At 42.1% G+C, this 11,026-nt stretch overlaps 1 protein-coding gene across 1 annotated transcript; it reads right to left on the reverse strand.

Moving 5' to 3' along the window:
- Positions 1–3,859: 3,859 nt before the first annotated feature.
- Positions 3,860–8,196, reverse strand: LOC106094037 (eukaryotic translation initiation factor 3 subunit A). The gene is made up of 4 exons (XM_013261208.2): positions 8,000–8,196; positions 6,691–7,775; positions 4,467–6,633; positions 3,860–4,407 (listed from the first exon to the last, which is right to left on the reverse strand). Exons 1-4 carry the CDS (start codon positions 8,046–8,048, stop codon positions 4,358–4,360), a joined length of 3,351 nt encoding a protein of 1,116 aa, XP_013116662.2. The 5' UTR covers positions 8,049–8,196; the 3' UTR covers positions 3,860–4,357.
- Positions 8,197–11,026: the final 2,830 nt, after the last annotated feature.

The following is an 11,026-nucleotide window of genomic DNA, read 5'->3' on the forward strand; positions in this document are numbered from 1 at the left end:
TGCCCAACAACAAAATATTGAGTGCACTATTTGTCAAAATCAGTGATTAGTGCAACCCTGTTTTTGTGTATGTAACTAGTTCCCCCATTTTTGGTTGTTTGTGTGTGTATGGTTCTTAACTAAATATAATACTCTCACCCAAACAAAACTTGTTGGCAGATAGTGCACTCCCGGCCGATACGGGATAACTATGAGCACCACACCATCCGTGATAACGGGAAGCTTAGCTGAATGCTAACGGGCGCGTCCACAGGTTGCGGATGGTGAAAAGCTCCGTTTTTATGCGGAGTAGCTGCAAATGCGGGCAGTCAGCGATTTTCGAGAGGAGAGTCTCAGTGAGGAGTCAGGTGGCACTGGCTCTTAATTAAATACTGAGTGCAAATGATACTCGAGATGACAAGGCGAGAATGTATTAGAAAAGTACAAGGCAGATATTACCGCCTTACAGGAAGTGAAACGAGTACTAATAGGGTGCGATGCGAACTCTCACATTTCGTGGGGTAGTACCAACACTAATAAGCGGGACCAAGCCCTGGCAGAGTTCTTGAATACTAACGACCTAATAACACCTAATATTGGTAACACCGCTACCTTTGTTAATAGGATTAGGGAGGAGTGACGATATGTTCAGAAAATCTGATCGATGAGGTTCAGGATTGGAGGGTCTCCATGGAACAGTCTTTCTCTGACCATCGCTACATTAGCATTAGAATAGCACGGCCAGCGCCGAATCCGATAAGCTTCCGGAATAAGTTGAAAACCAACTGGACAAAATTCGGAAGGCTACTCAGAAGAAGACTTGGGCAAGATAATTAAGATTGCTCAAGCATAGAAGAGATTGACGAAAATATCAATAGGATATTGATATTTTCCAAGAAAAACACTGGATGACCGGGGAGATTCGCAATATTGGGAAAGAGGTTCGCAGACTTTTTTTAACAGAGCACGTCGTAAAAAAGCGGAAGTTTATTGGGATGTTTATTACACACGGCTCAAGGAATGCAATAAGATTACCAGAGCGGCAAAACGTGCCTCCTGGAAGCTTTTCTGCGAACAGGTTGATAACGCTAATGACGCCGCCAAGATAAAAAAGTTTCTCTCAAAAACCCATGTCCAAACTGAAACTTTAGTAGACGATATGGGAGTGAGAGCAGAGACAACGGAGGACATATTGAGGCTTTTAATGAAAACCCATTTTCCACAGGATACGACGGGACTAACGGAGACACCGGAATCTTGGAATAGTGACGTTGATCGAAGGTTTATAATAACGGAATTTTTGGTGAAGGAATCCTTGAGGAGCTTCAAACCATTTAAGTCACCTGGACCTGATGGAATATTTCCGGGGTTACTGCAGAAAGAGGAAGCCTATCTGGCGCCTCGTCTGGCCAATATTTTCACAGCCTGCCTAGGACTATACTCCGAAAAGCCTGGCAGGAGGCAAGGGTGGTGTTCATACCCAAGCCCGGCAAGGCAAGTTATGCGACACCAAAGGCCTACAGACCCACAAGCCTTACGTCCTTTCTACTCAAAACCATGGAACGTATTGTGGACACCATGATAAAGAGTATGACACCCAGCGAACTGCTCAAATACAAACAGCATGCCTATGTCAAGGGAAGGTCCGTGGAGACTGCCCTGCACGAGGTTGTGCATAAAATAGAAGAATCCTTCGATGCCAAAACGTAGCTGCGGTATGCATTAACATCGAGGGGGCTATTAACAATGTGCGGACCGACACATTGATCTAATCCTTCGACCAGTACCGGGTGGACCCGATTCTTAGAGACTGGATAAACCATATGCTAAGAAACAGGTGGATAAATTGTGTGTCTCATGGCATAAATATAAGGGAGAAAGTGGCACAGGGCACGCCACAGGGGGGCATTTTGTCGCCACTCCTATGGGTGACAACCATAAATGGCCTATTACGGATGCTGACTGAGGAGGGATTTGAGCCCGTCTGCTACGATGTTATAATACTTCTAAGAGGTAAGGATCCGAACGAGCTATGCAGAAGGGCCGAAAGGGTCTTGCATATGGCATATGACTGGGCTAGACCCAGAGGTCTCAATGTTAATCCAGAGAAGACTGAAATATGCCTGTTCACGAGGAAGACGAAGGTGGGCCAATTAACGCACCACGTTTCCTTAATAAGACGATTTCGATATCTGACAATGTCAAATACTTTGGTGTGATCTTGGACAGGAAACTGAATTGGAAGTGTCACATTGCGTACTGAGAAGGCTCACAGATGTTGGGCACTATGTAGACGGGCTGTAGGCTCAAAAGTGCAACATAAGGACCACACAACAGGTTCAAAGAACATGTTGTCGTAACATAGGCGGAGTGATAAGAACCATGCCCACTAGGGCACTGGAGACTATTCTAGATATCCGACCCATTGACATACAGATTAAGTGTGAGGCAGCCACTGCGGCTGAGACTTAAGGCGATGGGAGAAGCTCATACAATCGCGGTATAATCGAGGCGACGATAGGAAACCTGGAAGGAAGTGGAGAGGTTTCCGATCGGATACCTGAGAAGAACCTTGAAGTCGTAAGCGACGCACTGCTGCCATTGGCACAGTCTTGGATTGACGGAACCCTAGTATTGCCATCTGGAAGATCATGTTACATGGATGGATCAAAGCTAGAGGACAGAGTGGGCCTGGGGGTTTACATTTAGAACCCAGAGACTGAGATCTGTTTTAGACTGCCTGACCATAATACGGTCCTGCAGGCGGAGATTCGGGCGATCACGGAAGTGGTGTGGTGCTAACGCGAGGATGTCGATTGTGAAAATCTTTACGGACAGAAAATTATGATAAGGGCGATAACAACCAGGACGGTAAGGTCACGAACAATCTTGCAGTGTATGAAGGAGATTAACGCCTTCTCTTAGGATGGGGAAATCCGCACCGTTTGAGTGCCGGCCCATAACGGAGTAAGGGGAAATGAAAGGGTAGACGATTTGGCTGTGAAGGCCAGAGGACTGCCGTCAATAAACTTGGTTAACCCGAAGCCTTTCGGGTCGACGAAGTCCAAGTTAAACGTGGATGACGAATGCGCATGTAACCCTGTGGAACAACGAAACGGTAGGTTGGACGGCGAAAATCCTTTGGGAAGATCCAGATCGTGAGAAGACGACGCTATTACTGAAAGGGAGCAAGAAGGTCAGTATAGCTATTGGTATCATAACGGGATACATAGTACTACGAGCCCACTTATGTAAAATCGGTTCGGCAAGTGATAGCATGTGTAGGGCATGCGGGGAAGATGATGAGACGTTGGAGCATTTCCTTTGTCATTGCCCGGCTTTCGCGTCCAACAGATACCGGCAGCACTTAGGTGAGGACCCAATATCAGATATGAACCTACTTAGAGGAGTGGTATTGGAAACAATTAAGAATTTTGTAAGTAGCACGGAATTACCAACTTAAAATTTTCTTTTTAGAGGTTACTTTATAGTTTTTAGAGCGCACGACAAACCTATTACGGGCTTAGGTGTATGTCCATAGTGGCATGATGCGGATTAATATCTTAACCCTCTTTTCAACCTATGGTTGTAGGTTCCATACTCTTTCCTCAAACAGGCACAATGTAGTTTAAAATGCATTAACTTATATATTGATCGTTTTCGTCAGATTTGACAGTCGAATTCGATTTATGTGATACCAAAAATGCAAACGAATTTTCGTCTTCGACAACCATAACACCATTTTGTAAAAATTCCGACATTCGACTACACCATCGCCAACCGGAATAAGGGGGATCGTTTTTAATCAAGTACGTTTTTGTTTCCTTTACACCTGGAAATATTTTTCTTGTGTTCTCGCCTGAATTCAAAAGCAGGTGTATAGGTGGTTTTTTGTGTGTTTATTGAGTGATGTTTTAGAGAAGAACTCAGCTTAAGTTTAGTAATCCATAGTCGACCATCAACTGAATTATATAATAAAAAAATATTATCCTCCGATCCTTTGATTAGTTTATAATTTATTTATTTATTTCGTTTTTTGATATTGATGTCGCCTAATTTGAAATCATTATTAAAGGTTGAGTGCATTGCAACATTTACAAATTGCTGTCGCGGAAATAGGTAGCTAGCCTGCTTGTTGATGGGGTTTTTGGTTTTTTTTTTTTTGAAAAGCAAACATTAGAGGAATCCATACATTTTGTATGCTTGATATTAGCAGCTACTTGTGAATAACTTCATCAGAATCTAAAATTTTTTGACTTGCAGCAGGACAGACCAAAACTTTAATTGTTATATATAAAGTGGATTATAAATTGTTTATGTATATAAAAATTTATGTTTAGAAAAACTTCGGTGAATATGTTATCGAATGTTTCTGGAACTAGCGGCGTCTTACATTAGTCCACTCACCGTCGTCTCCGCTCTTGTTCTCTGCAAAGAATGCAAATTTATTTTTGTATATTTGTCCAGTACCGACTAATCCAACTTACCTTTATCCTGTTCTCTTTTGGGCTTTTCTTTGTCATCCCGTACTGGGCGTTCTGTACGCCAGCTTCCAGAATCCTTACCACTAGCACCAACGCGATCGGGACGATCGCCACGTTCTGGACGATCGCCACGTTCTGGACGATCACCACGGTCGGAACGATCACCGCGGTCGGGACGATCTCGGCGATCGACACCTGGACGTCGATTGTCGCGATCCGATGTGGTGCGTGGAGCATCACGCCAGTTACCGCTGGCATTGTCTTCACGACGTCCATCTCGGCGGTCATCTCGTTCGCCTCTACGGAAGTCATTCCCACGTGAACGATCTTCACGATCGCCGCCACGACGGAATTCTCCTGCACGTGGTCGTTCATCATTTGGACCACCACCACGACGCCACTTATCATCGCGTCCGGCACCAGGTGCTTCACGTATAGGACCTGATGAATCTGGTTCACGTCTTGTGCGCCAAGAAGAACCGCCTTCATTGCCTTCGATTTCTTTTCTTTCCGATGGACGTTCGCTACGTTCAACATTTGGTACACCTGCACTACGCCATTCAGATGTATTTTCTGGTCCACGTTCACCACGATCACCCCCACGTCCACGCCAAACGTCGCGACCTTTATCTGTATTTTTTTCACGTTTTTCGCGTTCTGCAGCCACTTCCCGTGCCCGCTGTTCACGTTCTTCTTGAATTCTACGCTCTGCTTCCTCCTCCTTAGCTCTTTGCTTTTCGTATTGGATGCGTCGTTTCTCATCTTCGGCCTCACGTTCTTTACGACGAGCTTCTGCAATGGCACGTTCTTCCTCTTCCTTAGCGCGCCGAATCTCTTCTTCCTTGCGCATGCGTTCCTCCTCCTTCTCTCGAAGCCACTGCTTACGACGTTGCTCTCGCCTTTGTTCGACGCGTATTGCCAATTTTTTTTTACGTTCTTCTGCCAAAGCCACTTCAAACTGTTTGATCTTTTCAGCATACACCGATGCACGTTCTTTTTTCAATGCTTCCAAGAAAGCATCCCTGTCGGGATGCATGCGTTTCAAACGCTCCTGCTGGGCAACTGCATCTTTGCGTTCAAGTATGGCATTTTCTATGCGAGTTTTTTCTTGGGCTTCCCAAAACTCCTTGTCCTTTACCATCTTTTCCGACAAGTACTTTTCAAATAGTGGGATTTCCTTCATGCGCTTGCAACGTTCGAAATAATCAATTTTCTTTTCCTGTGATTTAAGTTTGTTTTGCAACTCTTTGCGTTCCCTCTGCAATTCTTCGGATTCGCGAGCAGCAATTTGTTCTGCATCCAACTTCTTGATGCTTTCGGGATCGAGTTTCTCCAGCATTTTCTTACCATGTGCAGTTTGGGAGATTTGTTCCACTTTCTCTTTCAAACTCTTCTCCTTTATAGCTTGAATTTCATTTTCGTGACGTTTTCGTTCTCGCTCTTCATTTTCTTGTTCGAGTCGCTTTTGTTCCGCTAATTTTGCTTTGCGGGCCTCTTCTTCCAGTCGGCGAGCTTCCTCCTCTTCACGAGCATTATTCTGTTTCTCGATGAACTCCTTACGGTCTTCAATTATCTTCTGGCGTTGCAAAATACGTTGGTGCTCTCGGTCCTTGATTTCGTGGTAGTGTTGAACCATTTGGCTACGGTACTTAGCACGTTGATCACGGTCACGATTCGGATAGACAATGGAAACGGCTCGATGCAACACGGTAGACATATTGACCAGTTGTGAGCGAATTTGTTCTGAAGGCATAGATTGCAAGCTGGGTCCATCAGGGTGATCTTCGCGTTGGCTTTCGGTGAGATCGGTGCCGAAATAAATGCAACGCTTTTGGTGATCAATTCGAATTTGCATATCATTGTGACGTACAGACTCAACCAACAATTTCTCTAAATCAAATATATTACTAAATGGAGCCAAGTTGAGAAGACGACAGAATTCAATGCTCTCGTAAACTTGGGATATCTGACGTATTAAACGCATGATGGTAACATCTTTCAAAGGTCGAACATAGGGCGATAAAGGATTGGTTTCCCCGGGAATGGCCTCAATTGCATCAACTACGGTTTGAACACGTTTGCACAAATTCAAAGGATTGAAGTCGACTTCAAGCCAATTGTACAAATTTCGGTATTCCTCAGAAGCTAGTTGAGGAACACTAAGTCGTACCTGTAATTAAAAATATCAATAAAGGTACGCGTCTACTAAAGCTATAGTTTAACTTACAACTTCTTTAAGCAATGAAGCCCTAGTAGGTGGCTGTTGGAGGCCCAATAAGACGGCCAATTTTTGGGCCTTTTCCAGAGGACTCTTATCGGCTTCAATAAAACGGTCGAATTCCGGATGTGCAGATGGTAATGGAATTGATAGCGTAGCAATCAGTACATGGGAAGCCATACGTTGCATGTCTTCCTTGGTCAAGTTCTTTTTCAATTCGCGAGTTAATTGGAAAAGTTTTAATAGAGCTGCTGCATGAAACAGTTGATTGCCAGCTTTAGAGAAAACCATAGCCAATTTTTGATAATAATTAGCCATTGTTTTGGGCACTGGTGCTTTTTTGGACAGGGCCATTAAGCCATGAATATCCTCAATGGCTTTATAAGCCTCTTGCCAAAGCTCCATCTGAATAGCACAGTCCAGCTGATAAAGCCTCGTTTCAAGACATAGTTGTTGAGTTTCCAACTTTGTAATTGACACACCGGTTGTTTGGTTGGTACTCTTACATATATCTTCCAAGTGTTTGCGCAACTTGTCGCATAAGCGTCGGAATTCGCTTTTACGGTTGTATTTTAAGCAAAATTGAAAAGCCATGCGGGCTATATCGTGATACAAAGCCTCGCAATGAGTATTAATGCGCAATAACTCCAAACATTGGCAATAAGACTCCCACAAAAATTTAACCCATGGTAGCAAAATAGTACGGTCCGAACGGTCTTGGGCATCTTCGCCACAAACAGCACTCATTAGGATACTTTCGGGAGTGGCAATGTTATCCAGATCATCTAATTCCAGGACTGCAACAGCAGCGGAAGACTGATCTTGAGCTTTTTTAGTCTGCTCCTCAGCCATGCGCAAGTAAGCGCGAATGACATTTTCCAGTGAGTTAACATTCACCAATTGGAACATATTGCGGTATTGAAAAAGGCCCTCTTTGGCAATATGGGACTTCTTGAGCTCCACGCACAACTCCAAGTACTTGTACATGAGTGGCTCAATAATTGTCTCCGAATATGCATAATTCCAACGTTTATTACGGAAAACTTCTTGCAACGTATCCAAGGCTCGCAAAGGCTTGCCCACATCAATGAATTCTGTGGAAAAAGTTATAGATTTTGTGTAAATGAAAAATTTCAGGAATGGCAGCTTATATATATATATATATTTCTTTCATATACTCTCGTCTCTTTTCACCAACCCATTAACATATATATATCCACCCATTGCCACATACTCATTCAAGCATATAACGTAGTATGTGTGCAGTTGGTGCCCACATGGATTTTTTCATCGCAAAAATTACCCTCAATGCACTTACCATTAGCTCTTTTCAAAGCGTTTTCCGGTCGTTGCGTATAACGTGCCATTTTAATTCATATAAATATTATGCGGACACGACTCAACTTTAGTTTGGTGCAAAATATACAAATTTTACCAAAGATTTTCCTAAGAAATATTAAAAAAAATCTTCGGCTTATATGTGGTGGCCGTCGAAATTTTGCAAAATGGCCGAGAAAACTCGGAGTCACAAGGTTTTAATTTCCAACGGCGTACAACACCTAAGGGCCGAATTACCGCATACGTATACGTGAATGAGTAAAATCGTTCGAAATCTCTCTATTGTGAATTACGTATCAGGTTATTGAACGGATTGTTTGAAATTTAAGAACGTGAATGTGTAAATCGAGCATTATTCATAAAAACTTTGACATAAGAATGTATGTATATGCAAGTGGTATAACATCCACTAATAACGAGATGAAATTTCATTCGACACGAAAGCTTACTCGATCTCGTTTGCGGTAATCAGGTCTCAGTTGTGGAGTAATAGCTGGATCAAGAGTCAATGTCAAGTTGTTTTAGAGATGGGATTCTCTTCTGCTTTCGAAATAGTTGGTGAAATTCTAATTAATTCAAGAACAACATTTTACAGGTATAATTTGTTTCTGATTCCATACCAAAGGACATTTTTTATCTGCATTTATTGCTTTTTAGATTTTCTCAATTAAATAAATTAACGGTAAACAAAAATTTAAAGGTATCGTCACTAGCACAACAGCAAAGAATATACAATATATATTCATTTACAGGTAGTGGCAGTTGCATAACAAAACAATTTTTAGTGCACTATATGTCAAAATCAGTGATCAGTCCAACTCTAATTTTGTGTGTTATTAGTTCGCGCCATTTTTCGATGTGTGTTATGGCACTTAACTATAATACAAACACACAACTAGTTCGCGCCATTTTTCGTTGTTTTTGTGTATAGTTCTTAACGCACACACACAACCACAACTCCTTGACAGATAGTGCACTTCGCAAAAAGAAATTGCCCTCGGCTGTTTACGGTACAATACCTGATAATTATGTCATTGGTAGAGGCATGACATAATTATCAGAGTTGCACTAATCTCAATATTTTGTGGTTGGGCAACTGCCACTACCTCTAAATGATGTTCTATTTGATCCGATATTCCACACATAAGCAACGAAACAGTGTTATAAGGATGAAAATACAAATATTAAACACATGTGAAGAAGACAAGTTGTAAAACAAAGTTTATTTTCAAAAGCACTTTGACATTTCAATTTACGGAATTTGCCACTCGATGTAGTTTCGTTAGAGATAGATTTTTGTTGTTGTGTTAATGACGCTTCCTCTTAATTGTACCATGGTAGCCGTGTAGGCCTAAACAGAATAAGCGCGTTGAGGAGTATCGCGTTGAAAAATTCAGCTCTGTAAACAAATGTTAAAGAGACAACTCCCAAAAGTTAAACAATTTTTAACTTTAACGGATTAAAACACTAATTTACGTACGGAAACACAGTATGACGCTCGATTTCAGTTTTTTAACTTTTGCTGGTTGCTTTTGTGTTTTTTTTTGCAGAGTTGCATTTTTCAACGCGACTCTCAAGCAAGATGTATTAACCCAGGAAGAGTACAACAAACTGCTGATTGCACTCGCGAAGTGCACTATCTGTCAACGAATTTTGGTAGTGTGTGTGCAACAGAATATGGCGCGAACTAGTAACATACTCAAAATCAGAGTTGCACTTATCAGTGATTTCGGCAGATGTGCACTGAGTATTTTGTTGTTGGGCAACTGCTCCTTTATGTAAACTGATATATTGTTAATTTTTACTGTATTCGTCTTACTTCCAATTAAAAAATAATTAGTTTACAATTACGTTACTGAATTATGGATCTACTTATTTACAATTGCCTAACTGCTGGTTATTTTTAAGGTGGAATTATATATCATTCGCGGCACTAAGGCATACTTAGACTGAGCTACAGATCTGAAATTTGGGATACAGGTACATCTTGGCAGTATGTACCGGCTGACTAGAAGATTTTTTTTATTTGCACATTTAGGTATTAAAACTTACAAAATGGTACTTTATTTACGGATTGAGCTAAATATCTCAAAATTGCGATACAGTCACACCTTGACAGTATATATCGGTCGACTGGAGTTTTTTTAGTACGAACATTTACGGATTAGTCTAACTCTTAAAATTGCGATGCAGTCACACCTTGATATCGGGTACACTATCGGGGGCAGATTACATAAGACCACTTTTTTATCATTTCTGTTCGAAGAAGAACTAAGTTAACGTCCTCTTCAGATTCAGAGGACGACAAACACTACAAAAGGCATGTAGCTATTCTTTTTTGTATTTATGGGTTAAGAAGAAAAGAGGGTGCGGATATTAATCCGCCCAAGCCACTGTGGACATACACCTAAGCCAGCAATCGGATTGCTGTGCGCTCTAAATGCTAAAAAGTAACTTCGAAAAAGAAAATCTAAGTTAGGAATTCCGTTCTACTTACAAACATTACATTCCACGCACCTAAGTTGGTTCATGACTGGTATTTAAACGCGAAAGCCTGGCAATGACATAGGAAATGCTCCAACGTCTCATCATCTTCCCTGCATGCCCTACACATGCTATCACTTGCCGCACCGATTTTACAATACATAAGTGAGCTCGTAGAGTCCTATGTGTCCCGTTATGATGCCGAAAGCTATACTGACCTCATTTCGTTTCGCTTTTCCAGAGGGTTACATGCACCTTCGTCGCCCATGCCCTTAACTCGGACTGCGTCGCCCGAAAGGCTTCAGGTTAACCAAGTTTATTAACGGCAGTTTTCTGGCCTTTACTGCCAAATAGTCTGCTTTTTCATTCCTTCTCACTCCGCTATGGCCCGGTACCCAAACGATGCAAATCGTGCCGTCTTCAGAAAAGGCGTTTATCTCCTTACACTGCAAGACTGTTCGTGACCTTACCGTCCTGGTTGTTATTGCCCTTATGGCCATTTTACTGTCCGTAAAGATGTTCA

This window comes from Stomoxys calcitrans, chromosome 2, assembly GCF_963082655.1.
Source record: "Stomoxys calcitrans chromosome 2, idStoCalc2.1, whole genome shotgun sequence".
NCBI lineage: Eukaryota > Metazoa > Arthropoda > Insecta > Diptera > Muscidae > Stomoxys > Stomoxys calcitrans.

What these genes read in the sequence shown, in the direction of transcription:
- LOC106094037 (XM_013261208.2), bottom strand. Translation starts at nt 8,048, where the DNA reads ATGGCACGTTATACGCAACGACCGGAAAACGCTTTGAAAAGAGCTAAT. An exon ending in CGCTTTGAAAAGAGCTAATG is followed by an intron (nt 7,776 to 7,999) that starts GTAAGTGCATTG and finishes CTTTTTCCACAG; the next exon opens with AATTCATTGATGTGGGCAAG. An exon ending in CAAAAGAGAACAGGATAAAG is followed by an intron (nt 4,408 to 4,466) that starts GTAAGTTGGATT and finishes CATTCTTTGCAG; the next exon opens with AGAACAAGAGCGGAGACGAC.